The 19,801-nt window shown below is 53.5% G+C and overlaps 1 protein-coding gene across 9 annotated transcripts; it reads left to right on the top strand.

The window, feature by feature from the left end:
* Nucleotides 1–528: 528 nt before the first annotated feature.
* Nucleotides 529–16,806, top strand: ST6GALNAC6 (ST6 N-acetylgalactosaminide alpha-2,6-sialyltransferase 6). Of its 9 annotated transcripts, none has more exons than XM_045563342.1 (7): nt 529–649; nt 6,404–6,458; nt 8,157–8,247; nt 9,802–9,981; nt 11,754–12,160; nt 14,547–14,654; nt 15,347–16,806. In XM_045563342.1, the coding sequence occupies exons 2-7, from the start codon at nt 6,433–6,435 to the stop codon at nt 15,582–15,584; spliced, it is 1,050 nt and encodes a 349-aa protein (XP_045419298.1). In that variant the 5' UTR covers nt 529–649; nt 6,404–6,432; the 3' UTR covers nt 15,585–16,806. The 9 variants fall into 9 exon arrangements, with proteins under 9 accessions (XP_045419298.1, XP_045419300.1, XP_045419303.1 ...); XM_045563344.1 differs by lacking the exon at nt 529–649 and adding an exon at nt 1,862–1,996; XM_045563345.1 differs by lacking the exon at nt 529–649 and adding an exon at nt 5,199–5,329 and having other exon boundaries at nt 15,343–16,806.
* Nucleotides 16,807–19,801: the final 2,995 nt, after the last annotated feature.

Here is a 19,801-nt window from a genome sequence, read left to right on the forward strand (position 1 = left end):
CGGGGGGCCTTCCTCTGGTGCCACTTCCTGCTGTGGGGCCCTGGTGGCTTAGCACCCCTCCCTGGGCCTCAGTTTTCTCATCTATAAAAGGTTAAATTAGTCCCTACCTCACGGATTGTATGAATTCAGAGACAATGGACTGTCCCTGAACCTAGGACAGGGTTGGTACTTGATATGTGGAGCTGTCATTTTAAATGGGGTCATTTGCCGCCCCCGCCCTGCCTCGGTGGTGACAAGCAGGAAGCACTACCGCCCCAAGCGTTGTCTCCCTGCTCACAGCCTCATCAGGCGTCCAGGCCCTGGGGTCTGCTGGGATTCGAACTCAGCCCCCTCCTGGGAGGGCACCCCCTCTTCCTCCATCCCTCCCAGGAAACGCTGGCCAGCCCTCCAGCCGGGACACAGAGTGTCCTCTGTCCCTGCCCTGCCCCCGGGTGGGGTGTTTACTGCTGGGTTGGCCCAAATAGTGTGTCTTTCTGGGAGTGGCGACCTGGCAGGAGTGATGCATCTGCTACTTCGTCTAGGCAGACGAAGATGACCCCTAACAGGTCTGGTGGCTGGTTTGGGGTCTGCTGAAGGCTCTTCTGACCTCCCAACAAGGAAACTGAGGACTCTCTGCCTTTGCCACAGTGGGCCCTGCAGCTGCTGGGAGGTGAGTGGGGGGCCAGAGACCCCCCACAGCTCTAGGGGGCACCTCGATGCGCAGCCGCTCTTTGGGCTTCTGTTTTCCTGTCCACACTCTGGTTCCTTTGCCCCTCAGCAGACTTGCTGGGGACCTGCCTACTTCCTCCTGAGCCCACAGGGAAGCCAGGTGAGCCGCACAGCCTGGAGGTGGCATAAGGGGCCCCTTGCTCAGAAGGGCATTGGGGCCAGGCCTGGAGCTCATGCTCAAACCTCACGTATGTAGGTGAGGAAAGGAACATCAGGCCTTCTGGGTACTGGTGTCCAGTGTCCTGTGTCACCTGGGCCTGTCACCACTCCAGCCTCTGTCTGTGAAGAACCAGGTACTTCCTCATTCCAGACCCACTGTGCCTCTGCGGGAGCCCAGGTCTGGGGACCAGGGAGCTATGGAGCAGCTCCCGTGTGAGGCCCCCACCTGCGGCCGCCCTCACTGGCCTGTCCTCCAGGGGGAGAGAGGCTCCTGGCCTGCCTCTGCCCAGGACCTGCTGGGGTGTCTTGGGCAAGTTCTGTCCTCTCTCTGGCCCTTGATTTTGGTTTCTGTGAATTGGGAACTGGGCAGCAGGGGAAGAGATCTTTTAGGAATCCCCAGAATACCATGGAAGGGAAAAATCATACTGTTACGGTCCACAGTGAGAAAGTCAATCACGAAAGACTGGTTGAAATTTAGTGAGTCTTTATTAGCTGGTCAGTGGCATGTTTTTTGGCAGGGAATCCCACCAAGTTCGGAGTGTGGCCCTGAGTATGGGTTTTGTGACAATTTATATATTTTTTACCATTGTGCTATATGGAACATTAAATATATACACCTTGGGACATTTTAGGCAATAATTTTTAGCTTTAAGGCTATGAGATCATTTAAAGACCCTCCGGTCCTATCTGATTATCTATTTTAAACAATCAAGTAGAAAGTAAGTAGGTTTACAGAAGTAGATAGTATCAGTTAGAATAAAGTATAATTTTTTATAACTTAAGTAAGTATTGTAAAATTTAATTTTATATAGTTGGGCAGTGTTGTTAAATTGACTTCCCCTTCCCTTGGACCTAGGACCTGTCTTAGGTCACTGTGATTATTTGCCCATTGTACTATGTTAGTAGATAGTCATTAACACAGTTAATAATTATGAGATCTTTTTTTTTTCTGTGCATCTGGGGTGGACTCTGGCCTTCTGCCTAATTGGAGAGACCAGAATTTACGTCTGCTTATCATAATACCAGCTTGAAGAAGTTTGCTAAGGGGCAAGAAGAGGGGATCACATGCTGGACCGATACCTGTGGGGCAGGAAGGGCTGAAGCAGAGGCCAGCTCCCCCAGACCACAGGTGAGGGGCCGGAGGGAGGGACCACAGGATTGGCCACAGTCACCATCCATGAATGTCCTGTTTGGCCTTGCCCAGCTCTCATAGGCCTGGGGCCTCGGTGTAGGACAACTTGTGCTTATTAGACAGGCCTAGTGGAATCCCAGCCCTGCCACCCATGTGTTCTCTGAGCCTCAGTTTCTTCATCTGGAAAGTGGGGTAACAGTGGTACCCATCTCATAGGTTATTTTAAGGATTCAGTGAGGTATATTTGCAAAGTGCTTAGCACAGGAGTAAGCTGCCCTTTTTCTCATCCTTATTATTACTGTTGACTTGGTGGTCATTGTTTTTGGGGCTCAGAAGGGAAGCAGCCCTAAAGCAGAGCCTCCTGGGGTGAGCCCTGGCCCGGGGTCATGGCAGGTCTGAGTGGGCAGCTCCAGGTCTGGATCTGGTCCAGGGGCTGGGCTGAACTACTCCCTCTCACTTGCCGGGTTCAAGTCACTGACCTGGGTTAGGGAGGACTGGGTTAGATGTCCCCACGCCTGGTGCAGCCTGCTGGGTGGCCTTAGGCTAGGGGCGCTCCTTCTCTGGGTCCCAGCAGTCAGGTTCCTCTGGCTCCCTGCCTGACCACTCTGCTCCACTCTGTGGTGCTCCCTCTTGTGCCTGGTAGGGCAGGGCCAGGCTGTCCTGTGCCAGGATGGGGATGGGGCTGAGGCTTACAAAGCGGATGTGGGTGGACAGGGGCCCGCAGGAAGGGCCACCCCTCCCCTTCCTGAGGGCCGTGCCTTTATAGCCTGGAGGACCTTGGAGGACTGCTGACTTTTGTTTTAATTGAAAACAAAGTGTTATTAACTTACCATATTAGTACAGTGCAAATAGCCTAGAAGTTTATAGACGGAAAAGTAAAGGTGGCACCTATCCTTTCTGTCCTACCTCCACTCTCCAGGGGAAACTACTGTCAATAGTCCTGAGTAGATTCTTCCAGACAGTTTATGTGTACATTTGCAATTATCCACAGACGGTTCTATTTTTAAAAGACAAGCAAAAAAAAAAAAAAATCATGGTATATATGTAGTTCCTTTTTAGAATTTTTTTTTTTTTTTTTTTTGAGACAAGAGTCTTGCTCTGTTACCCAGGCTAGAGTGTTGAGGCATCAGCCTAGCTCACAGCAACCTCAAACTCCTGGGCTCAAGTGATCCTCCTGCCTTAGCCTCCAGAGTAGCTGGGACTACAGGCACTTGCCACCATGCCCGGTTAGTTTTTGTTTCTATTTTCAATTGGCCAGCTAATTTTTTCTATTTTTAGTAGAAACCAGGTCTCATTCTTGGTCAGGCTGGTCTTGAACTTCTGCCCTCAAACAATTTTCCCACATCGGTCTCCCACAGTGCTAGGATTATAGGCATGAGCCACCAAGTACAGCCCTTTTTAGAAATTAAAAATAATGTTTTTAAATATATAAATATCATGTGACTGTGATTTTAAATTTTTTAGAAAATGCAGCTAAGCTAAAAGAAAAAAAAAGCCCTAAATCCCACCATTCCAGAAATAACCACTATTAATACTTTAATCACTCTGATAGGCAAAAAGGTATTTCCTTATTTTTCTTTGTTTTATCTTTCCTCTTTTTTTGTACCTTTCTTTTAAAATATTGTGATACACACAAACGACTGTGTATCATCTTTGTAGGTTATAAAGGATAATGATTGCATGAATCTCTTCCCGACTTAAAGACCAGACCATTACTTGCACACCTCCTTTCCTCCCCTAGAGACATCCCTGTGCTCTTGACTTTTGCTTTTAAAACTTTAATCAGTATGAGAGGCAAAAGCTATCCCGTGTCCTTGGCTGTGAGAGGTGGGCCACTGCCCACTGAATGCTTAAACAATACCTCGTGTAGTTTGATTCGTCTTCCCAGACTTGACTTTTTCACTCCTGTCTCTAAGATTCATCCACGTAATTGTGGCTTGCTCATTTCCCCTTGCTATATATTATTCCATAATGTGAATGTTTCATCGTGTACAAAAATTCTCTTCTTTCGTTGGTGGATATTTGTGCTGTTTCCAGTTTTGTATTATTTCAAGCAATGCTGCTATGAACTTTGTTGTGTACATCTGCAAGAATTTCTCCAGGGTATATATACGCAGACGTGGAGTGCAAATGTTTACAACTTTGTTTTCCAGAGTGATCATACAAGATGCAGTTCTTTTTTTTCTTTTTCTTTTTTTAGTTTTAAAGAAATAAAGTTTATTTTACTTCCCAAGGGAGGGAAGGGCATGGCACAAGAGAAAGAAAGGAGAAGTGCCAGCCCAGAGGACAAGGGGTCTGGGCTTTTACTGAGGGTAAAAGGCAAAGAAAAAAGAATAGTTATTGTTGCCAGCTTATAGCAAGAGGGCTGTGAAGAGGCTGTGTCTGTTTTTCCTTTTTTTCTCTTCTCTGTGAGATTGGCTGATCTGATCAGCGTCCTTGAAATGTGGTCTGGCAGGAACTGGGAGCTCCCATTGTCACAGCTCAAGGTGTGGTTCTTTAACTTGCTTTCTTCACTTAAATGTCCTGTAAATATCCCAGCTGGCCTATCCAGTTAGGGCCCATTGACCCGAACCCATTTCAACAGCCTCCCAGTGCACTGCGGGCTGGGCTTTCCTTTATTTAACCGTTCCCCTCGCCCCGCCACGGCTCCTTCAGTTATTTTTCACTATCATGAATACCCCGGTAATTATAAGAAGGAACGTTTTTAACCCTCACAAGCCTGAGTTGTCCCTGCCCCTCCTTTCCAGAGGCAGGGAGAGGGCAGTGGTGTGCCACGGCCGCACGTGTGTGTGCCGAGGCCGCACAGCTAGTCCACGGCAGAGCGCGCCTCGGATCCAAGGATGAGCCCTGCGTTCGCTCGGGGTGACTACCGGTGCAAGGCTCTGGGCAGGGAGCCTTGGGAGAAACTCAACTGAGTCCAAGCGCACGGTGCTCTGTGACTCAGTTTCCCCATCCGGGGTCGTGGTGACAATCAAACGAGATAGAATTGGGCCTGACCCACAGTACAAGGCTCCGAAAGTTTGTTGTGTTTTCGTGGTCACTACAGGCTGCCCAGTGGGGAAACTGACGCGCTCACCGGGCCGCGGGACCCGGGCCGCCCGCCCCTCACCCTTTCCCGCCGGCACCGCCCAGGGGCGGAGCCACCGCGGCCCCCGAGGCTCCGCCCGCCTCCCAGGCCTGGACCGCGCTGCGAGCCGCGGCGCTAGGACCCGGCGGGCCGGGGCTGCGGCGGGGCCTGGCGGCCTAGGGAGCGCGGACCCCGGCTCTCGGCTCCCGGCGCCATGTGAGGGGGCTCGGGGGCCGCGGGGGGCCGGGCGCTCCCCGGCGGAGGTGAGCGGGCGCCGCGCGGGGCGGGGGCGGGAGGGGCGCTGCCTGCGCCCGGGAGGGGGCATCGCGGACTGCTGGGGGTGGGGATGGATGCGGGGGCCCGGGGGCTCCCCTAGACCCACTCCTCCTAGGTGATCGCGCCCCGAGGTCCCGGTCCTCGCGCACAGAGGTGGTCGCGGGGTTCTCTGGGCCTCCTGGCGCTGACTGTTCGATTAGAGCTGGGGACCCTGCCGCTGTCCTGCCTGTCTTCTCTTCCCCGTTGAGGTTAGGGCTCTGGACCCCCAAGTGCGGGAGTTGGGGAGCGGGTCAGCGCGAGGGGGGCACAGGGGTGAGGTCCCCGATGGACCCACGGGCTTGGCGTCCCCATCATTTCGGAATTAGGACCCCCTCCCCCTTCTCGCTGGAGCCCTCCTCCCACGCGGGCTGTGGGGGCGTCCCGACCCCGCGGGAGGACGAAGGAAAGCCCCCAAACAGAGGGCAGGGTGTGGCCCCTGCCCTTGGCTCCGGCTCAGCCCTCTTGCACGTCCAGCCCTGGGGCTGAGTCCAGGCTCCTGGGCCAGCTCGCCTGGGCTGTCGCTTCCCCAGCCTGAGCAAGCCACTCTTCAACGGCCTGCTCCCGGCTGCCAGTGCCCGGCCAGGTGCTGCACACAGTGGTGGCCTCTCCCCCTCCAGCCCAGGGGGAATCCTCCAGGGAGACCCTGTCAGGCTCAGCCCTGGGCTGGGCTGCTCCCTGTAAACAAGGCTCCCCACAAAGGCTCTGGGCGGCCCTGCAAGGCACTTTGCCTCTCTGAACCTCAGTCTCCTTATCTGTGAAATGGGGAATAAGCATGTGTTGCCAGGAGGATTGAGCGAGTGGGCGATGCTTAGCACACTCCCTCAGGCTTTCTTGGGTCAGGGTCAGGGGAGGAGTGTTTCCCAGGCAAAACGGAGAGACGGGCCTTGAGCAATGAGTAACCACCAGATTAACAGCTGCTGGCACTGACAGCATTGTCAAGACCTGTGTGTCCCTTGCCACATCCGCTCGAATCCTTCCAACAACCCTGTGAGTTACCTGCTGTTATTATTCCCATTTCACAGATGAGGAAACTGAGGCTCAGAGAGGTCACATGGCTTGCTCGAGGCCCCCCAGCCAGTAAGTGGTGGAACCGGGATTCGCACTGGCACCTGACATGCTCTACTGACCATGGCCTTCTCAGAGCAGGATTGTGACGGGGCTGGCCAGGGCGACGGTGGTCCTGGCTGAGGGCACCGCTCAGGCAAAGGTGGGAAAGTGGGGGGTGGGCACTGGAGTGCTCCAGTGTGTCTGGAGCATGGGGCCGGCGCAGGAAAGGGTAGTAAGACGTAATAAGACCGAGGCAGCTGGACCCATGAGGCCTTGAATGCCGGAGGCGGCAGGGCTGCTGGGGGACCCTAGGATTCTGGGCTGCCTTTTGCCCTGACGGTCTGTGTGTCCAAAAACAAGCCGCTCCTCCCTCCTGACGAGCCTCAGTGTCCTGGTCTGTACCGCGGGGCCCGGACTGGGCGAGGTTCCGGGGTCTCCCAGACTGGCCGTGAGGGGCTGACCACGCAGAAACCCGAGCCGGGCTCGGTCGGGGGGAGGTCCCCGCGGGGAAGGGGTGGGGCTGGGGAGGGGCGGAGCCAGGACCTGACCAATCTGCAGCGGGGAGTGTGGCGCCTCCTTTGGCCTGAGGTTCCCCTGCTATTCCCGGTGACAGTGTAGGAGTAAACAGTCGCGAGGTCAGGGGGTGGAGAGAGTGGCCGGAGCTGACAGGCCCTGAAGGAGGGGACCGGGCTGAGGGTCCCCCTGAGCCCCAGTTTTCTCCCTCTGCACACCCTCCCCACCGCCCTCCGGCCGTTTCTGTTGGAGGTAGGCTGGACACGGTGCCCACTCCCCTTTCACAGGTGGGAAACTGAGGTCTGGAGACAGCTGCTCCTGGGTGTGGGGTTGGGGTAGGGGCTGAGGCGTGGGGAGCAGAGCCGGGCTGGTCCCCTCACTGCCAGGCCTGGGGGCGGGCGCAGGAAGGAAGGCTTCCCAAGGCTGCCTGTGCCCAGAGGCCCCCCATCCAGCCCCCAGGGTGGGGCTGTGATTACAGCCATTTGGCACGATGAGTCTGAGCCCCTGAGCCCCTGAGCCCGGGCAGAGACTGCGGAGCAGCCTGTGCCCTCAACTCCCCGGACCTTACCGGTTAACGAACTGATTCCGTCACCGCTATTCCGTGGCTATGGCGGCAGAGGGGAACCGATTGAGGGCCTGTGTGGGCTGCGCCCCCAGGCAGCTCAGCCTGGGGTGGGGTGAGGTCCCAGGGAAGCTCCTGGTCCACCCCAGGCTTGCAGGATGAGTGGGAGCCAGGCGGCCGTAGGAGGGCCGTGCTCCAGGCAGAGCCGAGGGGCGTAAGATCAGAGGTATTTGGGACCTATGAGGAGTGTTGTGATGCTTTTATTCTGAGGCCGGAGGGACCCAAGGTACTGTTTAGAGCAGGGACCCAAGGCAGGGTTTAGTGCAAATGGGGCTCCCTCTGAGTGGGGGTCAGGTCCCCCAACAGGGGAGTCAGCTTTAGGTCTGCCAGCTGCCGGGGTGTGGACCAGCTCCTGCTCAGGGAGAAGAATGGGCAGGGAGAGGGGCAGTGCTCTGCCACTAACAAGCTGTGTTACCTCAAGCAGATTCCTGCCCTGTCTGGGCCTCAGTGTCTCCATTTGCAAAGTGGATGTGGCCCTGAGCTGTAACGTTCTGCGTGCGTAGTAGAGCTCGTGGGGGACATAGGGTGTAGCATTTGACCAGCTGAACCCAGAGGAGGAGGCCCAGGCCATAACCTTTTCCGGTGGCTTGCAGGTGTGACCCCACGTCCCTGCCCCCAGGGCCACCTGCAGGACACCAACCCCTACCCCTCAGCAGACGCCGGAGAGAGATGAGTAGCAACAAAGTAAGTTCTCCTTCATTTCTTGTCCCCATTTGGGCCTCCCACTTCCCTCTGTGGAATGGGCTCCTTTGGACCTGCCTCAGACCCCCGCCACTGTGAGTCTCTCTCCTTCCCGACAAGCAGCATCAGAGGGTTGGGGACCCAGGTTTGAGCCCTGCTTTGGCTACTGAGTCGCTGAGTGGCGTGAGGCAAGCTCCCACCAGTCTCTGGGCCCAGGGTCAGCTCTGCCCTCCAGGGCTTGACTGGTCTGTCTGTGGTGAAGGACCAGCAGAGGTGACTGTGGAGTGCTGTGCAGGAGGTGGGGGTGGGGAGGTGGAGGTGAACAGGAGGCAAGGGAAGGGGGCAGTGGTCAGAGTCAAAGGTGATTCAACATGAGCATCACCTTGAGGACATCAGGATTCCCCACCATTCATTTATTGGCCTACTCTGTGCCTGACCCTGCGCACTCCTTCCCTAGGGTCCACTGCAGCCTTGGCAGAGCCTGAGGTTTGGAGGTGGGGTGGGCTGGCTGTATTAGTCTGGGTCTAATCAGGAGAGAGAAGCCACACAGTAATTGAACAGGAAAAGTTTATACAAAGATTTATCAACTATAACAGGGCATTGGGATAACAAAGGATTGGAACTTTAAGGAACATAGGAATAGCAGGTATAAAGAGCAGACACCCCCCCACACACCACCACCACCAGGGCTGAGATCCAGGCTTTGCTGCAGAGGGCATGGCTATGGCCCCTGGGTGGCTCCAATACGGAACTGGGGGAGGGGAGCTGCTGGCCTCTGGGTGCAGCATAAGGTTGAGTGTTCTGCAGTCGCTGGACTTTGGAGAAGCTGTGATCACAGCAGGAGCTAGAGGCGTTCTGCCTGAGGGAGCTGCTGGGTGCTGCTAGTGTCAGCACTGTTGGCCTTGGGGCAGTGGAGAAGATGCCCTTGTGAGAGTAGCCATGTGCCCTGCAGGAGCCTCCCTAGCAAGTCCACTAGAACCAAGAAGCGCTTTCCTAGTGCAATGTCTCTCTAGCACCTTCTACTGACCACAGCTAACTAGTGAGGGAAAATATTTAAAGGGCCCAGATCCATTTCCACAGAACAGACAAAAAAGATAAACTTGGAGCTGAGAGGCAACTTAGATAACTTATGGAGAGTTACTGTTGGGGGAAGAGCTAGCCCTGTCGCTCAGATGTCCTGCCTGTTTCTAGACAATCTCTTAGCTGCAGCTGTTGAGAATCCTGACACTCACATCCAATCCAGTCCAGAACCCTCTCCAACCCCAAGGAAACTTCTGTGTTCCAGGCCCTGCCCTGGGATCTGGGATACAGTAAGGTGTGAAGCTGACCCAGGGTCAGTCCTCAGAACTCATGGTCTACTTGGAGGGATGGCAGTTTGGATGCAGCGTGATCAGTATTGTGATAGGGGAAACGAGGGAGCTGAGGGAGGCCTTCCTGGAGGAGGCAGTGTGTCAACTGGCCTGGAATGAAGAGCATTAGCCAGGCATGGTAGGTGGCAAGGCAGGGGGCTCTGAGCCTGCCGGGTGGCTGGGCCCTCACTGGCCTCTCCCTCTCCAGGAGCAGCGGTCAGCAGTGTTCGTGATCCTTTTTGCCCTCATCACCATCCTCATCCTCTACAGCTCCAACAGTGCCAATGAGGTCTTCCATCACGGCTCCCTGCGGGGCCGCGCGCACGGGCCTATCAACCTCAAGAAGTGGAGCATGACTGATGCCTATGTCCCCATTCTAGGCAACAAGGTAGAACAGCCCCTTTGGGGAACTCCCTGGAAGTGCCTGGTGGCAGATCCTGCCCATTGCCCACCATCACTGCTCCCTCTTCCTCCTCCTCCTCCTCCTCCTCTACCTCTTCTCTTCACCACCCCCAATCCTCCTAAAGAAAAGGTGGGTCCCAGGAGTCAAGGCTCTGACCCCCTGTGACTTTGTCCCCTTGCTGGCTGCATGACTTTGTTAAGTGTCCTGCCCCTCTCTGGGCCTCCTGAGTCAGAATCCCTTTGGAAACGTGTCTGGTTTTCACTGCTGTCTGTCTCTGCCGGGAAGTCTGCAAGGCTTAGGAGCAGGACATGGGTACGTGACTACACAAAAGCAGTAGTAATAACAGCTGCCTTTATCAAGGGCCTGCCACGTGCCAAGCACCGTGGTCACCAGTAATCCTCAGACAAATCCTGTGAGGTCAGCATTATTCTCTCTCTTGAAGAGATGGGGTAACCAAGGCTCAGAGAGGTGAGGTCATTTGTCCACAGCCACACAGCAAGGAAGGGAAGGACACAAGGTATTTTCCTAACCTCTGCTAAGTTGCAGCTACATAGAGAAGCCAAAAGTCCTTCCTGGGGACTTAGGTTTTCCTTGGGTAGCCATGAAATTCAGGTTATATTTCTGGGGTTCACCCTGTAGTACCTCTCCTTCCTCATCAACCCTCCTATATTTTCTTTAGGGCCTTTGCACACAGTGCAGAGCCCTGGGCTCCGGACATACCCTTGCTGGGAAAGGGCCCATTTGTGGGTATTTAGAGACAGATTAACACCTGAATCTTTCTCTACCCTAAGAACCCTTGAAAGAGGAAGAAAAGTGGGACATCCCACACATGGGTGAGGTGGGAAGGAGTGAGGCACAGCCAGGCTTGTGGAGCTTCTGGCCTGATGGGGAAGCCAGAAAATGAGAGCTCAGGAGGGTGGGAGAGACAGTCGGTCAGTGTACGTGTGACACGTTGCTGGATCCTGGCGTAAGGACTCAAGGAAGGCTGCCTGTAGGAGGTGACATTTGAGCTTAGCCTTGAAGGGTGACTGGGAATTCCATGGGCAAAAATTAGACCCAGAGAGCATGTGGTTGGAACCCATTCATTTCACCCACAGAAACACAGAGGCCCAGAGCGGCTTTCACAGCCTTCCTTGATAGTAAGGTGGTGTCTTGTTTCTGGGTGATGTGGAAATGCCCTGGGTGCATTTGGGGAGATGTCCTCTTTGGGGACAGAGGAATCTGTGGTCACATAGACCTGGGTTCAAATCTTGGCCCTGCACTTCTCCACTGTGTCACCTTCTGTTCTCTGCCTTGTTGATTCTGCCCCAACTGACGCTTTTACTCCCACCTCAGAGTCCGTGCTTGCTGTCTCTCCTGCCTTCAGTACGTCTTTCTAGGTGGTTCTTTCTCATCCTGTAGAGCTCAGATCAGGGAGGCCTCCTCAGGAAACCTTTCTAAAGTCGCCCCCAGTCCAGTCGCTCGTGATCACCTGCCCTTATTTCATGTTTTCCTAGCATGTGTCACATTGTTTTCTGTCTCCCCGACTGAGTTCCTTGAAGGCAGGAGCTGGGTCTGTTTCACTCATTGCTCTGTCCCATGTACCCGGCCATTAGCCAGCTTACTAGAAATGGTTGTTGAATGGCAAATGAATGGGCTTTACTTTCCCTGTCTTTAAAATGGGCTTAATAATTCCTGGCTCCTGGAGGCCCAGACGTATGGAGCGCAGGGGTCCGCATGGAGTGGCCTCCATAATGTTGACTTTCCTTGCCCTCCAGACGCTGCCCTCTCGGTGCCACCAGTGTGTGATTGTCAGCAGCTCCAGCCACCTGCTGGGCACCAAGCTGGGCCCTGAGATTGAGCGTGCCGAGTGTACGATCCGCATGAACGACGCACCCACCACGGGCTACTCAGCCGATGTGGGCAATAAGACCACCTTCCGCGTGGTGGCTCATTCCAGCGTATTCCGTGTGCTGCGGAGGCCCCAGGAGTTCGTCAACCGGACCCCTGAAACCGTGTTCATCTTCTGGGGCCCCCCAAACAAGATGCAAAAGCCCCAGGGCAGCCTTGTGCGTGTCATCCAGCGGGCAGGCCTGGTGTTCCCCAACATGGAGGCCTACGCTGTCTCTCCCACCCGCATGCGTCAATTTGATGACCTCTTCCGGGGTGAGACGGGCAAGGACAGGTACCAGCCTCCCATCTGTCCCCTCTGGCCAGTCCTGTGCTCCCTCCCAGCCTGTTCCACCCAGAGGGCCTGTTGCTCCCAGCACGTGCTGCTCTGAGGGTGTGGTCAGGTTTTCTGGGAGAGTTCTCTTCATGTCCAACTGTTAACATGGGTGTTTCCAACATGCTCTGCATGGCCTCATCTCCCCAGGAGGGCTTCCTCCCAGCATGCACTACTTTGAGGGCACAAGGACTCCCAGCATGCTCTGCTCTGAGGTTGCACAGTCACTCCTAGCACCTTTCTGGGAGAAGCTCCCCATAGCATACCTAAGGTAAAGTCTTCACTACTCCCAGCATGTCTTGCTTAAGCACACAGTTGCTCCAGCGTGCTCTATTCTAGGGATACATCATTCCCAGCATGCTGTGTGGGAATGATGTATCCCTAGACAGGGAAACATCTGGGCCAGTGCTGTCCAATAGAAATATGTGAGCCATATATGTAATTTAAATTTTTATAGTAGTCACATTAAAAAAGTAAAAGAAACAGATGAAATTACTTCAGTATATTTTATTTACCCCAATATGTTCAACATATGGTTCCTGTACATATTTTGTTAGATTTATACCTAAATATATAAAAAACTTTGGAGCTATTACACGTGACTATAAAAATTTTTTTTTGGTTCCCAGTTATTCATTGCTAATATATAGAAAGAATATATAGAAATTGATTTTTTTGTGTTGACCTTGTATCCTGTAACCCTGCTAAACTTAGGTATTGGTTCTAGAAGATTTTTGTAGATTCTTTGGAATTTTCTATGCAGATAATCATTTTGTATGCAAATAAGGAGAGTGTTATTTCTTCCTCTCCATTCTATATGCCTCTTATTTCTTTTTCTTGCTTTATCGCATTGGCTAGGATTTTCAATACAATGTTGAAATGTATTGGAAGTGGTGGGAGTGAGCATCCTTGTCTTGGTCTCCGTCTTAGGGAGAAAGTATTCAGTCTTTTATCATTGAATATGATGTTAGCTGTAGGCTTTTTGTAGCTACTCTTTATCAGGTTGAGGAAGTTTGCCTTCTCTTACTAGCTTCCTAAGAATTTTTATCATTACTGGATATTGAGTTTTATCAAATGTTTTTCTATAGCAATTGATGTGATCATGTGATTTTTCTTATGACTGTTAATGTGATGGATTATATTGACTGGTTTTTGAATATTGAATCAGCCCTACATTTCTGGAGTAAATCCCACATGGTTGTGATGTATTTATAGATAGATAGCTGGATATGATTTGCTAATATTTTTTCGAGATTTTTGTGTCTATGTTCATGAGAGATATTGATCTGTAGGGTTTTTTGGTACTGGCTTTGCCTGGTTTGGCTATCAGGGTCATGCTGGCCTCAGAGAATGACTTGGGAAACGTCCCCTCTTCCATTTTTCTGGAAGAGGTTATGTAAAATTGGTATTATTTCTCTTTAAATGTTTGGTAGACTTTGCCAGTGAAACACTCTGGGCCTGGAGAGTTGTTTTTCAGAAGGTTTAAAACTATGAATTCAATTTCTTGAATAGCTATGGGATATTCAGGTTATCTATTTCCTCTTGGGTGAGTTTTGGTAGTTTGTGGGTTTGAAGGAATTGGCCCATTTCATGTAAGTTGTCAAATGTACGTATGTGGTTGTTTGTGGACTTTTCTTATTATTCTTTGAATGTTTACAGGGTTTATGGTGATTTCCCCTCTTTTATTCTTGTTATCGGTAATTTGTGTCTTCTCTTTTTTGTTGTCAGTCTTGCTAGAGGTTTATTTTTTTGAAATCTTTTCAGAGTACCACCACCTTCTACCAAATACATGCAAAATATTTTCAGTTTGAAATGTAATCAATATAACAAATTATCAATGACATATTCTACATTTTTTTCATACCAAGAAATGCAGTGTGTATTTACACTTACAGCGCATCTCAACCACATGTCAGTACTCAATGACCACATGTGGCTGGTGGCCACTGCAGTGGAAGCACAGCTCCAGGTTCTGGGCTACACTCCCAGGCCTTGCACGGAACTGCAGTCACTCCAGCATGACCACCTCTGATTAGTCTCCCCTTAGGGCACAGCTGCTTTTAGCATGCTCCCTCCCAGCCTGCCCGACTGTGACCGGTCTCCCTGGAAGCACATTCTCACTCTTGCCCTCAAAGGCACTCTCTCCACACCCCTGCCTCTGCCTGGACAGCCCTCTGCCACAGGCCTTGCTTCCAGAGCAGGGCTGGACTGGGGTAACCAAAGTGGGGGTGGGGCCCTGCTGTGTGGGTGGAAGGAAGTCCAGGAAACTCCACATGGGTTGGCCACCCCTCCCTGCCTGTGCCCCCCTTCTGCCTGCCCCCTCATCATGACCCCTCTCTGTCCCCAGGGAAAAATCCCATTCGTGGTTGAGCACAGGCTGGTTTACCATGGTGATCGCGGTGGAGTTGTGTGACCACGTGCACGTCTATGGCATGGTCCCTCCCAACTACTGCAGGTGAGCCGCCTATCTAGTGCCCTCCCAGGACAATGCCCTGTCACTGGCCGCAGGATGGAGCTGGGGGGCCTGGAAACCTTGCCTGGGAGTGTCTAAAAGGGCCTCTGCTTCATGGTATTCAAACTGCTCTGCAGAGATCCAGGCTTCCTCGAACTCCCTCAGGGGCGTCCACCCCAAGCTTAGCCAGAGTTTGTTTATTAATAATAACTATTATTAGTAGTATGATATGAAAAGCCCACTAGGTGACAGCTATACTTTACTGAGTACTGACCACGTACCAAGCGTGGCTACGTTTGTTACCTCATTTACTCCTCACAGCAACCCTAAGGGATAGGAACCGTTACTCTCCCCATTTCAGAAATGAGAAAGGCTAAGGCGGACGTTTTATGAGTGGCCTACGATCCTCCAAACAGTAGGAGGTGCGGCCAGGCTCTCGTGCCCACAGTCCTGCCTCTACACTGCCTCCCTCTTGGGGAAAGGAAAAGGTGCCACTGCATTAAAAAAAAAAGTCTGATGGTTACAAACCGAGTCCACCCTACACTCACTTTACAGAGGGGAAAACTGAGGGCTGGGGAGGGCCAGGGATTTCCCTTACTGAAGTACTACAGCAGGGGAGGGGCGGGGCAGGCAGGGCAAGGACCCTGCCGGTGCCCACCCTGCCACGATGACCCCACCTGCTCTGCCCCAGCCAGCGGCCCCGCCTGCAGCGCACGCCCTACCACTACTACGAGCCCAAGGGGCCGGACGAGTGTGCCACCTACATCCAGAATGAGCACAGCCACAAGGGCAACCACCACCGCTTCATCACCGAGAAGAGGGTCTTCTCATCCTGGGCCCAGCTGTACGGCATCACCTTCTCCCACCCCTCCTGGACCTAGGCCACCCTGCCTGTGGGACCGTAGGAGGGACACAGGAGAAGTGGCTCTCTGACCAACTGCTCAACTGTGGGCCGTCTTCTGCCCAATCAAGGCTGGCTGGAGTGTCTCCCAGCCAATCAGGGCCTTGACGAGGATGTATCCTCCAGCCAATCAGGGCCTGGGGTATCTCTTGACCAGTCAGGGATTTGGGAGTCTATGTGATTAATCAGGGGTGTCTTTCTTGTCCTGTCAGGGTCTAAGCTTAGTCAATCAGGGTATAGGGGTGCTTCTGAGTCAATCTGAGGCTAAGGACATGTCCTTTCCCATGAGGTCTTGGTTCAGAGCCCCAGGAATGGACCCCAAGTCACTCTCTCCTGGGTTGGGACAGTGGGATCCCGTCCCAGGGAAGTGAGAACTTGGTGTTGTCCCCTCAGTTCCCAGAATCAGAAAGAGATCATGTGGGGGTGGAAGCTGTCTGGAGGCCAGGGCAGAGAATGTGTGGGGTTGCGGAGATTGTAGGGGTGTGGGGAGTCCCAGAGGGGGAGGCCGGTTTCCAGGTCTTGGGTCTGCCCTGAGTGAACTTGGGTAAACTCCCCTCTCTGGGTGCCCTTTTGCCTGTGTCAGGTTCTGAGGTGGTCTGAGACCCTTTCCCACCGCCCCACCGACTGCCCTTGGGTCTGTTCTCCCTGAGACTGGGTCCCCAACCACTGTCCCTTGCTGGAGGCTCAGCTCCTTGGTAGTCTGGGGTGCCCTCTCCACCTCCTGGAAAACTTTAGGGTATTCTTGCGCAAACTGCCCCAGGGTTGGGGGACTCTGATGGGAATGGGACAGCCTTCAGCTGTTTTCATAGCCCCTCAGCCCAGCTGCCATCAGCTTGGCTCTTAAAGGGCCAGGCCTCCTCCTCTCCCCTCCAGCAGGGAGGTTTCCACCTGTTCAAGGAGACTTTGGGGCTGAGAAAACCACACTGGGGTTTCACGCGGCCCCTGCCTGGAGCCGCTAAGGGCTTCTGAGGGTCTCCCCCGGGCTGGCCTGGGATGGCTGTAGGGAGCTGGGAGCTCTGTCACCCCAGCTCCGCATCAGGCACTTTATTAAAGCTGGCCTCAGTGGGGTGTGTTTGGCCCCTGCCCTTCGGAAGCCTGGAAGGGAAGGGCTTCCGAAAGGAGGCTGTGGGGTGGAAGGGACCAGGCAGGGAGGCCAGCAGCGAGCCATTGCACACTGGGGTGATGGGGGGGCAGTGACTGCCCCAGACTTGGTTTTGTAATGATTTGTACAGGAATAAACACACCTAAGCTCCAGCCTCGTGTCCCGTGTCTCCTGGGTGGAAGCTCAGCTGGTTGAGCGCTGCATGCACCAGGCACCGGCAGGAGCATGGAGATCTGAGGGCTCCGGGGGTGGGGGTGCGGAGCCAAGCCCACCTGGCATTTCCTGTCCCTGCCTTACAGTACCTGTGTGGCCTTGGGCGAGTCACTTCACCTCTGAGAGCCCCAGTTCCTTCATGGACCAAATGGGACCAGACGCTGTCCTCAGGGAGCCCAGGTTCTAGGGAGGGGAGGCCCCCATGACTCTGCGAAGAATTCCTGCAGAAGTTGGGGGAAGAGTTCCGGCAGTGGGAGAGTTTGGCAGGAAGTGTGGAAGGGGTGTCGGGGGATGACCCCGGCCACAGGGCCAGAGGTTGGCTTGGTTCAGCTCAAGGGCCTGGGGGCCTGATGGGCAGAGGGCCGAAATTTCCTGCTAAGCTCTGCAGCGGGGAGGCTGGTGCAGCTGGGACCCTGGCAGGGGTGTGGTGAGCGGATTCCACCTTGCTGCCAGCCTCTCACAGAAAGGCGTTTACTCCAGGTTGGCAGGAGGCAGTGGGTCTGTGACTCTGAGATTACAACCTGTTTAGGCAGATAAGATGCCCTTGGGAGTGAGGCCTAACAAAGGATGACTGTGTGAGACAAGGGCAGGCAGCCTGCTGGGATCTCCCAGGGCCCCCGCGCTGCTGCAGACAGGAAAGAGAGCTTTCCCCAGGTACCGGGCACCGGGCCAGCCGGATTGTGGGCCACCGAGGCTGGGAGGCAAGAATGGCACCTTGCATTTGTCTCTCAGTTCACGTAGTCAATCAGCAGCCACAGGCCATGTACTGTGCTGTGTTAGGCCTCAATGGCGGGGGAGGGCATGTGGGAGGTTGGGGGAGGAATGGCCCCAACGAGCCTCAGCCTCACGTAGGTGGTGAGTCCACAGTGGGAGGCAGCAGTGAGAGACCAGACTCCTTGGGGCCAGATGGCAAAGGGCCTTGAGTGTCAGCCTGAGGGGTCAAGGCCTTGATCCTTTTTGCTTGGAGAAGTCCAGTGGGACCCAGTGGGACCCAGTGGGGCCGCAGCAGGATGGTGGGTCCCGGGGCCTGAGCAGATGCCGTAATGATGGCTGTTGGGAGAGGCTACTGGAGGGACAGAGACTCCTTGCACAGTCCTGACCTGGGAACCCCAGCGCCCAGCGTGGCTGTGGGGATATGGAAATATGGCGCATTTCCGGCCCCAGGCCATGGCGGGGAATGTGGGCTCAGGAAGAGGTTTTCGGTAGAATTTCTCCCAGAATGCCGTGGCTCTTCTCTCTGCCCACCCGTGGGCATGAAGGGAGGTCCGGAGGAGGGTGTCAAGAGGAGGTCTTGCTGGGGTGGACCCTGGGGAAGTTCAGTTTAGCATCAGGAGGTGGGACTATGGTGGGCCTCGACCCCAACTCCTCAAACTCTCGCCTCCTCAGATGGGACCCCGTGGGGACTGGTCCACTTGCCAGAGTTAGCTTCCCGAAGCCCCCTTGGCACGGCTCTCTTTGCTCTGAAACCTTCTCTGGCTCCCCATCCACTGACCAGGACCAAACCCACCTCCTCGTCTGGTGTTCGAGGTCTCCCACACTGACACCTGCACCCCTCTACCAGGTACCCCTGCAAAGCCCGTGCGGCCCCACCTCTGTGGAAAGGGCCTTGCCACCCCCCTCCCCGGGCTGCAGCCCTAGTGAGTGGCAGCCGCTTCTCGCTGGGTTTCCTGTCCAGCTGTTTCCTACCTCCAGCTGCTGGCTGCGGCTGCTCAGGGGTTCCGCCAGGCCCTCCTGGGGCAGCCCCGTCCCCCAGCCTGGGCTCCCCCAACACCCTGCGTGCTGACCCGTGGATCTGGCTGTGAACTTCATTTCAGAGTGAGGAGGCCCCAGAATCCTCCTCCCTGGCGCTGGTTTGTTTTCAAGCCTTGGAATTCTTTCCTGAACAAAACTATTTTTTAAATGTTTTCAAAAATTGGTTTCATTTTTATATGTTTGTGTTTCTAGATTTTTGGTTATAAAACAACTTAAATTGTGTGAATGATATAGGGTAGAAAGGGAAGGCATCACCCAGCCCTATTCCCTGTTAACAATGTAGGGTATAATCTTCCAGATCTTTCCTCCATGCAGTTTTTTCCTTCCCTTTCCCTCTTTTTCTCTCCCCCCCACCCCCTCCTTTTTTCTTTCTTTAGGTTATAGCTGTGAGATAAAACCCTGAAACTTTAATATCCCAGCATTGGTGGAAAATCCATCATTCATATACAAATGAAATAATTAAAACGGGTACTTAAAATTTTTTTTATTTAAAAACTTTATTTTTAAATTGTGGTAAAAATAACACATAACATAAAATTAACCAGCTTAGCCATTTTCACACTTGTACAACAGATCTCCAGAACTTTTTCATCTTGCAGATCTGAAACTGTCCCCATGAAACAGCAGCTCACCCTGTCCCTCTCCCCAGCCCCTGCAGCCACCGTGCTACTTTTCCGTTTCTGTGAGTTTCCCTCCTTTAGATGCCTCATATAAATGGAATCATACGCTGTTTTTCTGTTTATGACCGGCTTATTTAACCAGCATAATGTCCTCAAGGTTCATCCATGTTAAAGTTGTTTTATATAAAGTAATAGATGCTTGTTGTATGGATGAACAAAAAAAAGCTCCGGGAAGCCCTTATGTAGGAAGTGAAAGTCTCGCGTATAGCCAGGTGGTCACACACCCTACAGCCGCCTTCTCAGCCCTGTTTCATTTCATCAGTTCGAAGATGTTATTGATTTGAATGTAAAACAACATGATTTTAACTTTGCAGAATTAAAATGCCAAAAAATATATATATCTGGGAATAGATTTTACACACACATACAACACTGCTGTGTAGTTAGAGTCATTTTTGTGCAGGTGGGATCGGACCAGCACAGTGGGGCTCTTGGGCAATTTCTCACCAACGCTGGGTGTGTCAGCATCTCTTGCACCACCAGCTGCGAAGAACGTGGGCTT

The sequence above is a fragment of the Lemur catta genome, chromosome 10 (genome assembly GCF_020740605.2).
Source record: "Lemur catta isolate mLemCat1 chromosome 10, mLemCat1.pri, whole genome shotgun sequence".
NCBI classification, from domain to species: Eukaryota; Metazoa; Chordata; class Mammalia; order Primates; family Lemuridae; genus Lemur; species Lemur catta.